The 20,851-nt window shown below is 43.2% G+C and overlaps 1 protein-coding gene and 1 long non-coding RNA gene across 25 annotated transcripts in view; both read left to right on the forward strand.

Annotated features, from left to right (window-relative positions):
* Positions 1 to 8,885, forward strand: part of LOC134737292 (uncharacterized) — an 88,313-nt gene extending 79,428 nt beyond the window's left edge. The window contains exon 3 of the long non-coding RNA XR_010122036.1: positions 1 to 8,885. This exon is cut by the window's left edge and continues 5,384 nt beyond it. This is a non-coding gene — a long non-coding RNA (uncharacterized lncRNA).
* FOXN3 (forkhead box N3) overlaps positions 1 to 20,851 on the forward strand; it is a 463,072-nt gene that overhangs the window by 417,533 nt on the left and 24,688 nt on the right. For 10 of the 24 annotated variants that reach the window (XM_063644030.1, XM_063644029.1, XM_063644028.1 and 7 more), the window contains one exon: positions 11,396 to 11,461. The exons of 9 other annotated variants lie outside the window; for them this stretch is intronic. In XM_063644030.1, coding sequence (XP_063500100.1) covers positions 11,396 to 11,461 — 66 coding nt within the window. The remainder of the gene's footprint in view (positions 1 to 11,395; positions 11,462 to 20,851) is intronic. 5 more of the 24 variants (XM_063644035.1, XM_063644036.1, XM_055288474.2 and 2 more) reach the window with 1 other exon arrangement.

Raw genomic sequence — 20,851 nt, forward strand, 5'->3', positions numbered from 1 at the left:
ACCCAGGAGACAGAAACCAGAGAATGCAGTAAGCAGAGATTCACAACTGGATGAGATGCAAAGGGGAAAGGACTTCAGAGGAATGTGTAGTTTCTCATTCATCTATAGGAAGCTTTAAAAAATTTTAAAAATATGTAAACTGACCTCAGACAAGCCCAGCACAGTTAACAAGCCAAACAGAACCAAATCAAAACCCGTTGCCTCTTCAATAATGGCTCTGTCTTATTACCCATGGGACAGGATTGTAACTTGTTCTGGGTCATTTGTCACCTTTGTCCTGGGCTTCAAATCTAGAATTTTAGATTTTTTGGTACTCTCAGTTTCTGTCCACATGGTTCTTTGAGTTTTTTCCTAGGCAGCTGCTAGAAAGATTTTGATCAACTGGTCAAACATATTAAAGAAGTCAATGTTGATCAGTAGGAAAATTTAGAGTGCCAGATAAAAGAGGTGTCTGGGGTGGCAGTGTCTTGTCAAAGGGCTGGAGGCGATGTGTTCACTTGCTTTGGAAACACAGATTCGGGAATGTGACGGCAATGTGACGCAGACCTCGCTGCTGAGGCGAAAAGGACGTTAGAATTAAGGGACTCAGAAGACATCAAAGTTAAAGTGTTTCTTGTTGCCCGGAGAAAACAGAAATACGAAAACAACTGCCTGGGGAGTATCAAGGTACTCCTTTCATTTCTCCAGCAGAGAAGCAGCAGGGACAGTGATCGACTCTGAGGAAGTGAGATGCCCGGAGAGCTTCCAGCCCGGCCATCCTAACACCACCTTAGAATTGGGGCACCTGAGACAGCCCTCAGCACCAGGCTCCCAGCCCAGGATGCTCTTTGAGCTCTGTACTTACCTTCCGGTAGCTTTTCCTAGAATCCCCTTCCTGATTAAGTGAAATGAGGGGTAATAGATGGGCAATTTACACAAGTTAGAAAGATGCCCCCTGTTGGGGAGCTGACTTGGACAAATGTATTCCGAATTTGCAGGGTTCGCTGTGACGCTGCTCCTCAGAGCTTGTACATTCTTCATTTAGAGTTAACCAGTCACTATATTTAAGCTGGAAAGACTCAGGAAATGTGTGAATGGGAGCCTAATACCCAGAGTACCCCCAATGAAATGTAGAGCTTACTTGGAGATGTGTTTGTTTGTTTGTTTCATCTGTTCTTATCCCCTTGGCCCTAAAAATTATCCAAGCACAGTCATCCGTTGGGTATCCATGGGGGATTGGTGCCAGGACCCCCCTAAGATACCAAAATCTGAGGATGTTCAAATCTCTTACATAAAATAGTGCAGTTTTTGTTTTAGTTTTTGTTGTTGTTGTTGTTGTCTGAGTTGGAGTCTCGCTGTGTCGCCCAGGCTTGAGTACAGTGGCACAATCTTGGCTTACTACAGCCTCTGCCTCCTGGGTTGCAGTGATTCTCCTGTCTCAGCCTCCCAAGTAGCTGGGACTACAGGCACCCACTACCACAACTGGCTAATTTTTTGAATTTTTAGTAGAGATGGGATTTCACCATGTTGGCTAGGCTGGTCTTGAACTCCTAACCTCAAGTGATCCACCTGCCTTGGCCTCCCAAAGTGTTGGGATTACAGGCATGAGCCACCACAAATAGTGTAGTATTTGTATAGATCATTCATCCTTTCCCCTTCCCCCCCCCCCCCAGCCTCCTCACTCACCTACCAACTTAATTAGTTCATCTTTTGTTCCAACAAACAGCTGTTAGTTTCAGTTTGCTTAATCATTGCTTTGAGCTTGCCTCATTTCTTCAGAGCAGCAAGAGTTTGGGGTGCTCTTTGATTCATTTTTTGGAGAAGAAAGGCCGCTCTTGGTGTTCTCTGTCTCCAACTTCCATCCTAAAGATGATGCGTAAAATCACAACTTGGTGTCCAACTTAGTGGGAGATTTTTGTTCCCTAAAATCCTGCTCATCAGAAGCTTGTGCACCGGGCTCACTGGTGTCACTTTGTCTCCTGTCTCACTGTGACAAGAACCCCTAAGGTGTTTGCAGTTCATGTCCACAGTGAATCCAATCTCCTGTTTCCCACTTCATCCCTCCTGCTCACTCGGGCAACTTCTTTCTCAATAACCTTCAGCCAAAAGGGAAGTGGAAGAAATATTCATGGCAAATGACGTCAGTAGAGCTGACGGCAGGCACCCCGTGTTCTGCTGCCTTCAAGATCAGAGGCGGCCGTTATAGATATCTTGATTGATTGCAACAGAAGCCAAAGGGTATGGCTCTTACTTACTTCAGAGATTTCAAAGCAACAAATGTAGATATCCTATCTGTCTTAACCGATGCCTAGGGATTTTGCAAAAAGGAGGAAAAGAAAGACGTCAACAACAAAGTGAATTGTGTATCTGTTTACTTTTGATGTGTTCTATTTGAGATAGTTTGGTTTGAAGAGCTGCTTTTCTTGATCATAGCACATGTATCTGTGAGCTTAGTGTGAGGTTTCTCAGCCTTAGCACTATTCACCTTTTGGACTGGATCATTCTTTGTGGTGAGGGCTGTCCTGTACGCTGTAGAATGTTGAGCAGCCTCCCTGGCCTCAACCCATTAGATGCCGGGAGCACCCTCCAGCTCTCACCCAGTCATGACAATCAAAAACATTTTCAGACATTGCCATACATCCTTGGGGGAAGGAAGTGCAAAATTGCCTGCAGTTGGAAATAACCGGCTTAGTATACAAGGTGTGCGTTAATGCAGATCTACTCAGCATTTCCTCACGAAATCCACAGCTTACTTGGAGTTTTGTTTATTTGTTTGCTTGCTTGTTTTCATCTATTCTTATCCCTTTGGCCCTAAAAGTTATCTAAGCACAGTCATCCCTTGGTATCCATGGGGGATTGGTTCCAGGACCCCCTAAGATACCAAAATCTGAGGATGTTCCAATCCCTTATATAAAATAGTGTAGTATTTGTATGTGACCTATGCACATCTTCCTCTGTACTCTGTATTATCTCTAGGTTACTTATAATATGTCGTACAATGTAAATACTATGTAAATAGTTGTTAGACGGCATTGTTTGGGGAATAATGACAAGAAAAAGCCTGAACATGTTCAGTACAGATGCAGCCATCATCTAACTACATAGTATACATGTCGGCAACAGTGTAACATTTTCTGGAATTATTTTTCCCTAATATTTTTGATCCTTTGCTAATGAAATCTGTGGATATGGAACCCACAGATACAGAAACCATGGGTATGGAGGGCTGACTGTATTTTTTCTCCATCGTTGGGGGTTAATTAATGCCCCAGTTGTGTCATTCTCATGCAGAGTTAGAGAAAATGGACAAAGATATTTGAAAGCAAAGAAGTCTAGTAATGTTATAGAAGATCTGGCAGCACTTGTCTTCCTTGATGGCTTCTTTGGATGGCATCCTTGATTTACTGCGACAGCCGTTCTTCACCTTTCAAACACTTCAGAATTCCCTGACAGATTCCTACAAAGATTCCTTCAGCTAGGGTGGAGCCTGATGTTTGGTTTTCTGGGGTTCCCATGGAATTTGACTGTACATTTGGAGGCTTATGCCCTGGGGAGCATCCAGTACTTCTCCCCCAAGCTGGGTGCCAGGCCTCAGGCAGCTGGATTCACCCAGGGAGCAGATTGGACAAGCCATCCATTCACTTGTTCACTAACTATGCAGCACTCTGGATGTTCCAGGCACTATTCTAGGTGCTAGGGAACACCCTAGTGTATGTATCTGACCATGTACCCGTGTTCTTTTTTTGACACAGTCTTGCTCTGTCGCCCAGGCTCTAGTGCAGTGGCACCACCTCGGCTCACTGTAACCTCTGCCTCCCGGGTTCAAGCAATTCATATGCCCCAGCCTCCTGAGTAGCTGGGACTACAGGCATGCACCACCACATCCAGCTAACCTTTGTATTTTTAGTAGAGGTGGGGTTTCACCATGTTGGCCAGGCTGGTCTTGAACTCCTGACCTCAATCAGTCTGCCACCTTGGCCTCCCAAAGTGGTGGGATTACTGGCACAAGCTATCACGCCCAGCCTACCCATGTTCTTATATTTGATCATTTCTGTCTGAGTGTGTGTCATCTATTATTTGATATTTTTGTTTGTTTCTTGAATTTCTTTTATTCAGTTAAAGAGATTTCATCATCCCATAAGACCCCCTCAGGTGTGAGTGGGGGCGGGGGGGGGGGGCGGTGGGGAAAGCTGGAGAAACAAAACACATTAGCCCTGTGGAAAATCACACGATTTCTAAGAAAGTAATGGTTATGATTCTTAGGCTTTCTCTATGGGAAGTGTTTCATTGTCATTGTTTTGTTAGGTCGGTCAGCTCAGAGGTGCTGAAGGCAGTGCTTACATTTTTGCAGCAGGTATATATTGCAGTGTGGATTGAACCAGGGGCTTCCTACTGGCCTTGTATTCTTAGTTTGTTAAAGCAAATGGCCTCTCCAAGTCACTTCCAGCTGAAACTAAATCCCAGAGGAAGGGGAATGAACATGGTTAGAAACCACACAATACCCACACCAGGCTTGATGGATTGCTGTGAAACAGACCTGGCAGGGACCCATCAGGACAGGCCATGGCTTTCTGGAGGCAATAGTATATTCTCCCAGCCTTACTAAGGCTGTTAGCTGCCCCTAAGGTCTTTGGAGTAGATGCCCCATTTGGTAGGTGTTCCTTGGAGTCCGTAGCTCTGGCAGCCACAAGTCACAAAGGGAGGAGCAAATCAAGGGACATTACAGAGCAGGAACTATGTGGAAACGGATGAAAAAACAAACCAGCCCCTTCCAAGTCTGCAGCCACCCACCCATCGTTTTAAAATGAGTGGACTTAGGCACAGCAAAATGAAAGGAAAGTCAGCAGACCCAGGACTTAAACCCAAGAATCCTCATATCTAGTGCAGTGCTTTTCCCGTCCTGTCCACAGAGGAGAAGTCTCTTCCACAACCAAAGGAACCATCTCAACAGTTTGAGAAACTGAGACTCAGTATTTTTCTTTACCCAAATAGCTGGACTGCTGATTCTGGAAACTGTGTTACCTGTTTGTCTCCCTGCAGCATAATATAACTGTGTGTGTACATTCAAAAGGAGAGGATTTGAAAACATCTTTAAGATGTGTGACCGTTTTCCAGTCTCGTACTACAGAGAAGAGGCAATGTGATAAGACAACTGCATTAAAGATGAAAATTGAAATAGGCTGCTGGGAACCAGTCCAGAGGAGAAGTAACATTTGTTACTGAAGCATGGGCGAAAGAGGAATTTTTTTTAATATGGGATTTGAGATTGGCTCAGTCTGGATGATGGTTGGTCATAACTCTATTCAGCGCCCGTGACAGCATGCTTGGTGTGATACTGAATTAACCAGCAACCAATGATTTGGTTCCTGAATTAGGATGCTGAATTAGGTACTGATGGGAGGACCCTCCCCATCCAAAAATTTAAAGGGTGGCACTTCCTTGTTCTCTTGTACCCCCCTGTCTCACTTCATTCCCCTGAGATACAATGTGAAGCACTCCTGCCAAATGGGTCTTCATTCCTAGAAAGAGTTCCTGGCCAAAATGCCTTTCTCTTTTCTTTTGCTGATAAACTGGGTTGGGCCATCTAGGGAAGATCCTGCAAAGCCAATCCACTGCTCCCCTCCTAGAGATCTTGTCCTGGGCCCTTTACCCTTCACAATCAGCTATGCCTCTGAAGCAGAAGCCCCCGCTGTCCACCAAACAGCTACCCAGTCCCCTGAAATACTTCCAGCCACAAAGCTCCAATGTGTTTGGTCCAAAGCATCCTACCACGATAGCGTGCCTGCATCAGAAAGTTCCTCTGCTATCTAAAGAGGTAAACCACCAGTAGTCTGTCTTGACCACAGAAAATTTAGACTTTTTTATAGAGACCCAGAGTGTGCTGATGAGAAGTAGCACATTACCTAAGGTGGAGAGCGGGAGTGAGCCCCAGAGAGAGGCACAGGAGGAAGAGAGTGGGGCAGCACTGCGTCTTCATAGGAAGGGGTGGGGTAGAGAGATCAAAGGGAGGGGTGTTTGGCGTGAGGGGACTGGGAGAAGTGTGCAGAGGCAGTGCCCTTAGGTGCCCAGAATCTGTAGGTTGGAGTACCGTGCTGAGCACAAGTTATATAATCAGCTCAAACACTTTCTTTCTACCTTCTGGTAGTTTGCAATCTAAAGGAAAGGGAATGCCTGTACAAACAGTGCAGTGTGTTTTTATGCACAAAAATCTCACTGTGGAAAAACTTTTGAAAGCATATACTAATATAAAAGGCTGACGAAATAAGTGAAAAAAATTTTAAGTTGCAGGAAACTATTTTCCATATAAAGCTATTTTTAAAAAAATAGATTTGCGTGCATGAGTACGTATATATATGTGAGTGTCTTAGTATTTCGATGAATATATACATATATGCTTATTTTCACATAGATAACTTCTGGACATATATACAAGAAAATATGATTTTGAAAGTAAGCCTATAGGGAAGGCATTTATCTCTCAAATTATATCCATCTAGTGTACTTTTTTTACAGTGAGCACACATTACTTTCATGACTTTTTAAAAAAAGGGAAAAACTTAAGTATTTTAATAATAGATAAGAGTAAGCATTATAGTATCTCTTCTCTTTGGAGAGGAGAGACAGAAGGTTGTTGGCTCTGAAGACAGAAGCACTCACAGGGTGTCAGGGTGTGACAAGGAGAAAGCATATGAGATGTTCTAGCAGAGAGTCCAGGACACTTTTCCATAGAAGGATGTCAGACTCATTAGGCTGCTTGGTGTTCACCCCAGGATCCAAAGAGGGTCCTCCTGGCATTGATCTACAGTGCTAGGTCTGTGCTTAACCAGCTTGCTAGATAAGGAAAGAGGTCTGAGTGATTACTTCTATTTTTGTTTGCCTGTAAATCTGGATATTGAACCAAGAAAGTGTTATATCTGGTACACTCACAAATGAAAACACAAAAGATGACACTTGGGAAATCTTTGCAATTTTAGGGTAGGCTAAGATTTCTTAGAACACAAAAGACACTAAGCTATAAAAGAACAAAATGGTAAACTGGACTAAATAAAAATTAAAGACTTCTGCTTATTAAAAGACACTCTTAAGAAACTGAATAGTAAACCATGGACTGAGGAAAAAAACATGCATCTCACAGAGGACTTATATTCAGAATATTTTTTAAAATCTTACAACTGAATAATACTAGTTGAACCACCTAACTAAAAAATGGGTAAAAGACTTTAACAGACTTTTCATGTAAGATACGAATGGCCATCAAGCACGTGAAAAGATGCTCAAGGTTATTTGTCATTAGGGAAATACAAATGAAAACCACAGTGAAATATCACTATGTATCCCCTAGATGGCTAACTTTTTTAAAGATTGCCAATTTGAAGTAGTGGCAAAAAAATATGGAGCAACTGGAACTCTCCTAGGTGGTACACCCTCTTTGGAAAACAATGTAGCAATTCTCTATAAAGCTAAACATACATTTACCAGCAATTTTCCAAGAGAAATGAAAACACAGGTTCAAAAAAGACTGTTATAAAAGTTCACAGCAGCTTTTTTATCATATCCCAAACTGGAAACAATCCAGTGTCAACCTACCGGTGAATGGATTGCGATATTTTCCGTTCAGTGACTACTACTCAGTGACAGCCGTAAGGAATGAACTATTGACACCACATCTTTGATGAATAACAGAAGGCAAACCAGTGGTTGTCCAGATCAGGGGTAGGTATGTCTGCCAAGGGGTGCAAGTAAACTTTGGGGTGATGGAAGTCTGTATCTTGGCTATGCTCTTTATCTTGATTATGGTGGTAATGGTGGTGTCAGAACTCATAAAACTCTACACTTAAAATGGGCACATGTTCTTGTATGTAAATCATCCCTCAATAAAGTTAATTTTTGAAAGGATGGCACTCACTGTATTCCCCTGGGGAAGGGCTGGCACTGTAGTATGCCAGTGTGCATAAACATTTTACATTTTCTCTTACCATTTGCAGTTCTTGCATTTGCCAATTCGCTTACCAAGATGTCAAGAGAGGAGAATCCCAAGCCTTGCTCTCTGCTCCATTCTGCCCATAGGGCTACTTATTCAGGAACTGATCCTTTTGTCAGGGAGAGTGGGGCTGTAGGAATGCATTATGAATGAGATCATGTGAAGGCTGGGGGTTGCACCTGCCCCAAATGCCCAGAGACCAGCACGAGTTCCATGATCGCATCAGAATTTTTATCTGTAGAGGCATCAGGCATGGCACATCTGGTTTGAAGGAAAGACGGGGGAACACGTCCCTTAGCATGCTGCTTTTTTTTCAGAGTTTATACGTCTGTTGGGCTTGGCTGGGTGAGGGGTGGGGGGGGTCACAGGTGGATGCTCTACAGATCCAAAGCACCCCCCCAAGTGTGCCTTGGGAAAGCCCCACTTAGGTTTTCCCACATGTGTGATTATTGATGGAATGCTTTTCCTTTAAGGTTTTCTTTCTCTCTTTCTGTTTTCTTTCTTTCACTATGTCTTCTTTTTATTTGTGTCCCTCTACAATTTCCTTTAATGTGTTTTTGAAGAATACTGAAATGCTTTCTTTAATTTTCTGGCCATATAAATAGGAAAAGACTCCAGACTTCCTCCCTGTGTTTCCTCTTGTTCTGGGCCCAGCAAACCTCCTGGCCACCGAGAAAAACTTTGGGTACGAGTCACCTGCGGAGGCAGGGACCGTGTAGCCAGGCCAACCATGGTCACCTGTAGCACTTGCGTTCTCAATAATGGCAGAGACCTTTTGCTTGGCAGGAAAAGATCGTTTTTCTTGGCTACCCCCTGAGAAAGGAAAAGGCCCTTTCTAAAAGGAGGGGCAAGAGGGAAAGGCCTGAGGCCTTAACAGCCCCCCTTAGGAACTGCTTGTCCCTTGTGACTTGTGAGATGCCAGCAAGAATGCTGGGGCTGTGAGTGCTGCTTCCAGGCAACAGGCCCTGTGGGGGACCAAGGGACCCGGGGCAGTGGGAGCCACAGGGGCAGTGGGAAGAACTTTTAGTTTTTTAGCTGAATGGTTTTATATATAAATATATATTTTTTATATCTTATATATTTTATATATATTAAATATATAAAATTCAACTAATATATAAACTATTATATATAATAGTATACATATATTAACTATTATATAATATAAACTATTAACCATTGTATATAGTAGTGTATATTAACTATTATATATAATAATATATATAAACTATATAAGGTTTATATAGTTTATATTATATATTATATAGTTTATATTACATATAACATATTATATATTATATAATTCATATGTTGTTATAAACTTAGATACAACTATTATAAACTAATATATAGTTTATAATTAACTATTATATGTAATAGTATATATAAACCATAGTTTATATATAATATATAATTTATGTATTATAAACTATTACATACAACTATTATAAACTGATATTTTGTAGTTTATATATTAACTTATATAAAATAGTCAATATATAAACTGTACACTGTTACATATAACAATATATATTTTATTAACGATTGTATATAATAGTATTTATAGTTTATTATATATTATATATAAAAGTACTTAATATATACTATTATATATAATGGTTAATATAATATACCTTAATATATAATATTCATGTACATATTTAATGTGCATTGTATATATTAATAATATATAATATTCATGTACATATTTAATGTGCATTAATATATGTGGGAAATGGTGACTGTTTAAGGTATTTCACCCCTGGAGTTGCCAAATATATAAACTATATATATATACTATTATATATAATAGCTAATATAGTATGTATATTATTATATATAATAGTTTATATGTATTAGTTGATGATTAGTGATTAATTATATTAGCTAATATAATATATATTATGTATAATAGTTTACATATATATATACTAATATCAGTGGGAAATGGTGACTGTTTTAGGAATTTCACCCCTAGAGTTGCCAAATAAGTTAATTTACTTGTTTCTCATATAATGTACTTATTAAAATAAACTTGTAGTCCATTATGGAGTGTAAGTAACAGGCCTCCTGCAGGCAAAATAGAAAAAAAACTCTTGAGTCAAGTTCTATTTTTTTTTTTTTTTTTTTTTTTGAGACCCTGTTTTCGGGAACCAGCATCGTGCATATCATTAATCGCTTGTGGGCCTCTTTTTACCACATCATATTACTCCTTTGGAATTACACCACACATATAAAGTATGAAAAATGTACTTTTTTAAACATTAAAAAAGTAATTTTCTAGCATAATATCCAAAATAAGGTGCCATGGAGCCATTAGTAGTAAATTGAATTTTTTGGTATGTAATTTGTACAAAAACTGACAAGTGCGAGCCCCTTGTCCCCCATCATTAGTCATTGGGTTTAGCGGACACAGAGGCAGTAATCTGCAAGGGAAGGCATTTTGATGTCGACTTCAATTGCACACTTCATTTATTTGGACAGGGCACAGCCGGCAGCTTCTGTCACGCGGCATCACCGCACTATTAGTGAATTTCGCTCCAGGGCAGCTGGGACGCTGCGCTGGGGCAGATGTTCTTTTCAGCCTATTCAGTGACCATTCTTGGGGGTTGTTTACTGTTGCCATGGTGACCTTCATTTCCATAGCAGCAGAGCTGCTGTTTCTCAGAGGAAAATGAATTTAGTTATAAAAGGATAATATTTTTCTCTGTCTCTATATAACCTGCCATCTGTCAACTGGTGGATCAGTAAGGATTCAGAAACCTATTAAGAATTATAGCAGTGGAGTGATGAGTATTTTTTTTACCCATATTAAAAGCAATAATAGAAGCGGAAGCAAACATTGTGCCCTCAACATCAGAACTTTACTTTTTTCTTTATATTTTAAGTGCTTTTTTTTAATGCCTTCACCACCTCCACACCGCTGTTACAAACACATAACCTCGTGAAACACAATTTACATTCTGCTGACAAATGGAAATGACCAAATGTCTTGTTTGTATCTCACTAGATGCAGGTGTATTTAATGCTTTCTTGATGCTGTGAGCTTTCCCCAGTTCATTAAAGATTCCTATGGCTGAACTTCCTATCGTCACTGACTCTCCTGCTCCTCACCCCAGGGTAAAAGCTGTGGGGGTGCATAGATCAGCAATTTATCAGGAACATACAGTGCAAATTATAAAATTAACAAAATGAGAAGAGACCATGCTTGTGTGATGAAAAATTTACTAACATGATCCTTAAATCTCATTCTAGAATACCTTTTCTTCTTCTCAAATCCCACTGGGAAGAAAGTCGCCTTTGGGATAGCTCATCTAGTTCCTGGATATTTTTTTTTTCTCTGTTGCATTCATAAACTGTAACTTGCAGGGGGAAAAACACACACACACACTGGCCCCGTTGTAAATAATGTTATTTATTGGTTGATTTTTCCAGATCCTGACATTGATGCTGCCAGTGCCATGATGCTTTTGAATACTCCCCCTGAGATACAAGCAGGTTGTGAGTAGATATTTCTATAGCCTACAGCACCATAGTTTGTGAACTTAACCTTCTCATTTATACACCAGGTCATAGGAAGAACTAATGCTAAAGTAGAACTTCCCTTATAGAATAACTTTAAAAGCTTCATAAGTGCATGATTACATGCATATGCATATAAACATGCAGCCATGCATATGTATGAATGAATGCATAGGTGTGTTTCCAAGATGAGAAAGTTCTTATATAATTTCAGGGCTTAAGACTTGGGGAAAGGGAGACAGATCCTTTAATGAGTCGTAGTGGAGAGGCCTTCCTTGTTCCTGCAGATATTGTTCCTGTGAGTTTGTAGCTTCTCCTAGAAGAGGCTACATGGGGTCAACTTAACCCTAATGGACCTGAGCAGTACCCATTTTTAGAAATTTCTTTCTCTTCTGGGACCTCATCGTCAGGCTGCCATTTTGGAGAATAGTCTAGTGAAATAGGCCTGTTGGAGCCTGGAATATCTTTGAAATGAAACCATGCTACCAGCTTGGACCATTTCTATCCAGCCTCCCAGGCTGCCCCAGATAACAGGGCAGGGCTGTTTAGCTAAGCAGGACTCCCATCCTCACCTTCTGTTGGCCTTGAACAATGTCAAGTTTGAGACAACATTTCCTTACTGAGGCTTCTCTTTTTACCACCTGAGGTTTTTCCCATCTCTGGAGATAGTCTACCATGGTTTTAGAAAGATCTCTTCCCAAGGGATGAAGAGGGACTTCGAACAAAGATATCTGTCCCTTCCTTCTCCCCACTCGAGGTCAGTACCGGCGCCCACATCCCACACCCAGCTAGAACCCTGTTGAACACACAGACAGCTGGTTTACCAGGGTCTGCTCAGCTTGTTGTTAGGACATTGCTGTGTTACAGCCTCTTACTGATGAAACACGGTAGTGAGGAAGTAGTGACATGAAGCAGCAGACACCACTACAACACCACCGCTTAGGGGCTGGCACTCACCTGTCTCCTTCTTATGGCTAGGCCTTCAGCTCATGTTGGGTTCTGGTTCTCTGAGAGCCACATGGCTTGCTGAGCAGTGGGAAGTCCCTGCCTTTGGAGTGGATGGTACTTCACACAGGAAAACGTCCATCCTCAGACCCAAAACAGGTGCCTTTGTTAGTATTGGACTACGTGGAGTTCCAGGCCATCCATCATAGCCCCTCTGCTTGTCCCAGCCTTCCTGACAGCTTTAGGATATTTGACTCCAACCTTTCTTATTTGTTCCTATTTTAAAAGACCCAAGAAATTCAGCTGAGCATTCTCAGGGAGACTTATTCCTCTGCCTCGAGCTGCCATTACCTGTTGCGGACAGTCTAGAGTTCTGTTTCTCTCTTTCTAAACTCAGACCTCCAGCCATTGCAATGTTGGACTGCCTACCCCTCTGACCTGCAAACACCACTGCTAAGCAGATGTGTCACTGGCCTCGCTCTGTAACTAGCAGTTAACCTGGAGTGTGGTTTTTAAATGATGTTTCATATTTCAGAGAAATATATATGTTTTTAAATTTTTTTTTTTTAAATAAACTTCCATTCTTAGATGGCATTGCAGGAAAAGTACAGACCAGATTGTAATCAAGTTCCAGGCTGAAAAGATTTCTAAAATTAAGTTGCATAACTCAACCCAGTGGAAACATACTGATTTCATCAGAGCCATGTAAGATTCGAGCACCTTCCTTTGCACCCAGCCACTACACAGTGATCATTAGTTTAACAAAAATACTTCCAGCTGGTTGCTGAAGTTCAGAGGGAAAATGGGATTATGGACTTCTGCTAGAAGAGGCTACATGGGGCCAGCTTAAATGTAATGGACCGGAGCAGTACCCATTTTTAGAAATTTCTGTCTCTTCTGGGACCTCATCACCAAGCTGCCATTTTGGAGAAGAGTCTGGTGAAGCAGGCCTGCTGGAGCCTGGAATATCTTTGAAATGAAACCAAGCCAGGCAAGGGGACTGATTGATCATTCACAGATCCTCAGCGTCTTCCGTAAACGTCCATGATTACTGGATTCTTGAGCATAGATAGGAAAGGAAAAAGGTTTCTCCTGATGAGTTGACAAGTGAGTTGTTTTCAGTGTTCGCCTCCCCTCTCTATCTCTGTAACACTCAAACTGTAAATACTTCTTTTTCCAGGGTAGCCACGGTCCTATTTACATTGAAATGCTGAATTTGAGTTTTACAAGCTCAGTGTTCATGTTTTGAAGCTGTAGGCTCATTTTTAGAAGGCTTTTTTTAGAAGGCTATTACTGCTGTGTGAGAAACCCAGCCACAGCCTTCATGAAAGCCCCAGGCCAAGAATGGGGCTCCAAGACAGTGGAAGGAAAGAACCCGGGGTGCCTACAAAGGTCACAGAAGGAGACACTCTTAGACAGGAATAACAGAGAAGTAAATGTGAAGACTGGGCAGAAAGTAGGGACGCCACCTTTGCATTCAGCGTCCCATCTGACCGCCAGCCCTGGTTCAATGCCCTGGAGGTCAAGGGCAAGCATAGTCAAGGAGCAGGTTGTAAGGACCCCAAGGATTGGAGCAGTACCTTAGCAAGGGAGTGAAGATGTATGGAGCGTCTTCTCTGTGCACTTGGGAAGCCAGCTGGCCCATCCTCCCTATAAACCCAACCAGAGGAATGTATCTGCAGCTTGTGGTTAGCTCTTTCTGGCTTCACTCTTTCTCCATGCCCCCTACCCCTGCCACCTTTCTTGTCATTTTACATTGCATAACGGTATTTGCCTTGGGATTTGAGGCAGTCCTTTGCCTTCTTAAAGGAGAAGCATTACAGACAGAATGATTAGCAGTCATCCCCTGCCCCGCTGGCATCACCCAAGGCCTGGAAAAAGTGAGAGGCTATTCCTGTGCAAAAATGGTTAAAGGCAACAGCCAGCCAGCCACAGTGATGGTGTGTGGGCAGCCTATGTAGGGGTGTTTGTGTGCCTGTGTCCCAGTGTGGATATATCCCAGGTCTTCTCTAGGTTGAGGGGTCCTGCCACTGCCCATGAGTGGGGAGCGTGGCTTCGGAGAGCAACACATTTCCTGTCTGCGCAGAGCCTGCCTGTATTCCCCCGTGGGCTGGTGCTATGGCTGGGCTCTGTTTATAGAGCTTCCTCGTGCGGTGCTATTTTTAGCCCCTTGTATAGCCTCTTGGGCTGCTAGATGCCCCTGCTTGCATGGGGGCCACCAACCTAGTCTCTTCTGCTGTTCTGCTCCCAGCAGATAGAGGCAGGATGGCTGGAAGGCTTTTCCTTTGTCCTCACCCTTCATAGCCTCTCCGGGTCACCAGATGGCAGCCACTTAGATCTTTTCTCTTCCTCCTACCCTTGCTCAGCATCTGTAAAGCTAGCTCAAGGCCGGCAGACTGGCCACAGTCCAGGGTCTGAAGCTGACTAGGTTGCACAAAGGAAATGGCTCAGATGCTGGTGAGAGCCCCAGGCAGAGCAAGCCTCTTTATCATTGGAGGGTCCGTGTTGCCCCAAGGGAGCCCAGCACACCATGTCTTGCTTGGGCTGGAGTCCCTAGGGGTCCCTCCACCTCTCATTTCAGTCTAATGCTTCACTTGCAGTGCAGCGGCAATGGGCACCTAATAAAAACCTCAGGCTACAACATTTTGTCCTCCTGGCAGCATCCACTGTGCATGTGACATTAGCCCTTTTAGACTTTGCCCGTTTGCAGCATAGGAAACATTCTGCAAAGGAGAGCCACCATGTCTCACGCGCTGTATAGGATGCTGCCTCCAGAACAGTCAGCATGGGACACGGCTGGCTCATTACCCCCTGGACTTTGGATTATGCTCCAGTCAAATCCATCTGCCTACCCCACCCTCCCCACCCTCAAAATGGCTATGTAGACTCATTCCAGCTTCTAGTATCTCCTTAAGTACCTGCTTTGCAGTTCCCATTTGACAAGCCCCGTGAGTCAGCTTTAACCCCAATGGAGGACTTGTTAGTCAGGAGAAGCCAGATCTCCATTACTCATCTTCAAAGGCTTATATAATCCCTGGTTGGAAGGTTCCCAGAGACGAACTCTAGATAATAAACAAAACAACAAAATGGAACGAGGGAAAGGGAGGGATTGGGGGAAGGCGTTCCTCCCCCTGCCTGGAACTGGGATGTATGTCAGACACACCAGGCACAGCAGAGGGAAGACAACCAGGAAATAGGCTGTGTCTCCCTGTGCCAGCCCCCTCCCCAGTGTGCTTCCAAGTAAGCAGGTGGAAAGGCCGACTTTAGGAAAGGGAAGGATTAGCGGAATCACCTGCTGCTCAGCTTATGGCCTCTGAGAGAGTTAGCCAGGGCTGCCCTCCAAAGGCAGCGGCAAGAGCTCAGAGGTTAATTTTAGAAGTTGTGAAAAACCAAGGAAGCTAAGCCTCAGGAGGGGAGCCGGAGAAGTGCTGAGGGACAATGTGGCATGGAGGAGTTTGTCTTGGACCTTAGACTTTTTTTTTTAAGCTTCTCAGGATTGCGTTATCCCATTTAGATCATAGCATCTACAATGAGCAGTGCTGCTCTGTTTGGCTCTCTTCTTATGTGTGAAGGTTGCCTTCTTGCTAGTTAAAACCAGAAAGCTTAAGAGTCCCTCTCTAACTGCAGAGAACATGGTTGACGGCAAGTGTGGTGAAGTGTGGTGCCAATGTCCCTCATCCTGAGAGCCTCAGGGGTGGGTATTCTCTCATCTAAAAGATAAATACGTAACTGGCCTAACCTGCAAGGATGATGCTAGAGGCCTGGGCCTTGTCTGGAGAGAGCCACAAATCCGAGGGAGAAGTTGACTTTGAACGTCCAGCCCTTTTGATGTCTTACATAGCTGGAGGCCAGTGCATTTCAGTACATCGGGTGCGTCAGATTGGCTGTAAAGGTTTTGGTCTTTCGGTGTCTTAATATGCTCTGAGGGAAACAGTAAAAGGAAGGGAAAGAGTAGATTTGCTGATAGAGAAAAGGCTGAAGAATGGACTCGTGTTCCCACCGAGCTTCCTAATGTAGAGTAGTGAACTGTGGGCCTCAGAATGCCTTTCTCTAACAGAGCCATTTTAGACTGGCTGTGACTTGTTCTTCAGAAGCCACGTTCCTGACACTTGGGGATGGGGACAGAAAGGAGAAAGACAGGGGTACAGCTAAGTGTCACAGCTGGCTTCTGGCAGCTGGTGAGCAAACACGAACACATCCGCCATCTCTCCATGGATAGCACTGCCAATGATGAGGACGGAGAAGTGCCAGGGTTGGCAGAGGCAGCATTTAGTTGCAGCTCATTTGAGAACAAGCTGCAGGATTCAGAGGAAGAGCTGAGTCTACATGCCAGAAGTCTTGTGAGGTTCAGGAAATAGCTCAGGGAAAGCCTATTAATGCTGCAAGAGAGCTTTGTCCATGAGATTCTCTTTGAAGTGAATACTGTTCATTAATCAGGAAGATGTTTTAATAGGTAAATGCAGAGTTAGGAATAACTACAAAAAGCATAATGGGCTGAAAGTATTTCCCCATGTCCGGACCCCATTCAGCCCTATCCTTGTAGATCCTTAGTAAGAGGATGCTGCAGAGGTGATACAGGATGGCAGAAGGATGACGGTGCCGATGACGATGATGAGCTTACATAACGAGCCAGCCACTGAGCTAAGCCGTTGACGTAGCTTATCTTATTTCATCCCCAGAGCAATCCTGCAAGGTATGTTTAAGCCTGCTTCACCAGTGAGGAAATGGAGGCCCAGGAAGGTGAAGGCACGAGGCCAAGGCCACAGAGCCAGTGACGGGGCAAGGCCGAACCATGGCTGTGTGGCTCAGAGCTCACACTCTTAACCACTGCAGTATACCTCATCCCTGAGGGTTCCGTGAGACAAGGAACATCCAAAGAACATGGTCTCCAGTAGGAACTTGGTGATGACTGGCTTCCTTTCCTAGTTTTCCTCTCTGCTGGCCATGCCCCTGGTGCTTACAGGTTCTGAGTATTTGGGCAGAGGACTCTGTCATGCCACACTGTCCCCAGGGGTGCTTTTCTTCCTTGATTGGCAGATGGCTTGACGACCATGCCAGGGTTAAGAAGAACTTGCACTCCCTAACTTGGATTTGCTCTGTTCCCATTCCAGGGCTTCCCTCGTCTTTGTCCAACTTTACGTGTTTTGGGTGTTTTTGCTGCAAGGGTGGCTCTGATATGACACGCTATGCACAAGGGGAACAGAAGCACCATAACAGCATCTGTTGCTCTTCCAGCAACTCTGTCACCAGGAAGATGGCTACATTCTTCCAGCGTGGTCTGGTTTCTGTCCCATTCTGTTCCTTATGGGTTTTCAGCTCCTCTGAAGTGGAGAGAGCACAGGCCGCCCCAGGATTCCTCTGTGGATGTTGATCATGTTGATGATGATGATATTGATAACCAACATGCATTTTCCAAATACTCGTGCCTTCATTAATTCAGTTAAGTCTCCAGAGACCCTGGGTAGATATCATTTTTGTCCCCCATCTTACTTACGGAGTTTAAGTAGCTTGCTCAGGGGACATGGTCAGTAATTGACAGAGATGATACGTAGACCTAGGTTGGTTTGCAGAGCCTGGCTGTCAGCTGCTGCGGCGCAGGGCATTTCTCCACTGAAAACCCTTTAATGGTTTTCCCAGTACCCATGGGATAAAGTCCAAACACATCTCATTTCTGCTAGGATTGTGTGCTGTACAAAAGCAGCCTTTTAGTTCCTTGAGCACATTGTGCATCATTAAAAAATCACTTCCAGGTCTTTGTATGTGCCATTTTTCTGCCTTTGAACTCCAGTTTAGTTGACACTTCCTACAGGAAGGAAGCCTTCCCAAATACCCCTTAGTTTGGGTTAGGTGTCTCCATCCTTTCTGCCTCTAGGCCCCCTGTCCTAGCATGTACCATAGTATATTTTCATTGCCTCCTTAATTCATTCTCTCTCTCTCTCACTCTATCTCACTCTATCTCCCCCTCCCTCTTGCTTGTAGTTTCCTTATATCCCCATCATCTAATACATAGGAAAGTACTTGGTAAAAGTTTTAGTGTCTGTATATGGGAGTGTAATAATTTTTGCTGACATGAATTACAACTGTATTAGAGGTTTTAAATATTTAAGTTATTTATCAGCATGGTTCATTATATCAGACTAAGTTGTTGCTCTACTTGAGATCCCTAGTGATGGATATATTAGATCAGAATTCAACTGAACCTGTGGCAATCTGACCATTTCTAGGAGACTGCCGTACGCCACAATTATGGAAACCCTCTCCCACAGTCCCCAAAACAGGCAAACAAAAAGCCTATCATTTTAGACAACACGTATAGATTTCATCCAAAGCATCTATCTACAAGAGTTCTGCTGTCTTGTGCATGTGTGTCCTTGAGAATTATTGGTATTTTTCCTCCTATATTTTCTTCTGGAAGTTTTATAGTTTTAGTTCCTACATTTAGGTGTATGATCCATTTCTAATTTTTATATGTGGTATGAGGTATAAGGCTCAAGGTTCACTTTTTTCCCAAATGGATCTCTGGTCGTTCTAACACTTGCTTTTCCCTCCTTGCATTATCTCAGTACCCTTGTCAAAAATCAGTTGACCACATGCATGTGAGTCTGTTTCCGAGTTCTGTGCTGTTCGATTGGTCTATATGTCTAGACTTAACGCCAGTATGGCAGTGTCCTGGTTCCTGTAACTTTATAGGACATCTTGAAAATCAGATAAGATAAATTAGGTAATATAAACTTTAGACATTCTTCCTTATAGAGAATTCATCAACTGTGTAAGACATGATAATTCGCTGCATACCACATTCTAACAGTTCCGTGATTTAAAGATACTTGGTAAGTCTCCTGCCTCAGATAAGGTGGTCTGTTAGCGGAAATCAGGCTGATCATCAGGAATGGTAGGAGCTACTGATCTGGGTCTCCCTGCTCTCACAATTGATTAGGGTAAGTGACGGGGGAGATTATGGAACCCTGGACTCTAATAGTAGTACTGACTTAGGTGAGAGTTTCCATTCTGTCACCCATCTCACCTTTTGTAAGACCTAGTAACAAAGGCCTTACGCAAACCAGGAAAATAAATGGCAAAAATTATTAGCAAGAAGTGCAGAATGCCCAAGGAATTCACAGTCTATAAAATTACCCCGTATTCAATAGTGGACGTTCATCCTACATGATGTTTGATTCAAGGTTTGAAAACATGTCCTTAGATACCTAAAAATTATGTGACTAAGAGGTATGGCAATGTGTTTTATGAAAAGCATTTATTCTACCCATATAATATTGGCTTACACACCTAATGTCCAGAGTGGTTTTCATTTTGGAATACATAATTTTCTAGAGCCTTTTCAATGGTCTTTGTTGGAAAAAGCACTATTTATCCACCTTGCCACTATCTGAGACTGTGCCAGGGACTATATGGGCATAGCCAGAGCTCTGGGGAGTCTTGAACCCATGATGGTAGACAGGGTCTTGGAAGAACAGTGTTCAGAGAGGGAAACAGAGATCCACGGACCTGCACGGAGTCACACAAGAGAACTCAGATGAAAGCTCACCCGTGTTCTCACTTAGTGATGCTCCCCTGCCCCTCAGACGCAGGGAGAGTTTTTGGTAGATGTAGCAGATGGCAGAATATTAGCTTGAACCAGATGAAATTGCTGTTTAGAGGGTTAGAAAAGGTTACATCAAGGATTCCCTGCGGTTCTCCTCTTAGGTAACCCTCAGACAAAATCAGGTTGGTGTGGAGATCTTGGAGTTTGTATGGAGAATGGACAAGATCTGATGGTCGCTGGTCAAAGAGGGGCTTAGGGTTGCTCCAGGGATGCGTGTGTTTAGAAGGTAGGATGAGGAGCGACTTCTCAGGAGATTTGTTTGAGAAGATACCCCGGGGAGGGGCCTTTCCTCAGGCCACGAGGATCCCCTGGGGGGATGAACTGTGTGGTGCGTGCTGCGGTGCCAAGTAGCTTGTAAAATCAGCATTTACGAGAGACAATTTGGGTCACATTTTTCCCCTTGTTGGATTAAGGGTAAATGGAAAGATGTTCTCAGCTTCTACCCATGGCAAAGCATGGGGAGGTGCTTTTGTTTGGTCACCTGGTGTCTGTCCTACAGTGTTGGGGTTTTTGAGTTGTTGTTAGGGTCTGACTGAAGGTAAAAGGTTATGTTTAATAAATGTGAGAAAATAATATTTGAAGCCTACTTTTGAAAACTTACTCTTTTTTTTTAACCTAGGCATTAATCCTTTGGTTGCAAGCTACTAGTCTGATTTTTACTTACCAGATTATCTTTCTGTCTGTCTTACTCTCTGGGTATCTTTTTCTGTCTCTCTTTCCCTGCGTGTGTGTGTGTGCATGTCTGTATGTGCGGGTGTGTGTACGTGTCTGCCTGTGTGTGCGTGTGTGCATGTCTGTGTGACTGTGTGTGTGTGTGTGTG

Source organism: Symphalangus syndactylus, chromosome 8, assembly GCF_028878055.3.
Source record: "Symphalangus syndactylus isolate Jambi chromosome 8, NHGRI_mSymSyn1-v2.1_pri, whole genome shotgun sequence".
Lineage (NCBI taxonomy): Eukaryota > Metazoa > Chordata > Mammalia > Primates > Hylobatidae > Symphalangus > Symphalangus syndactylus.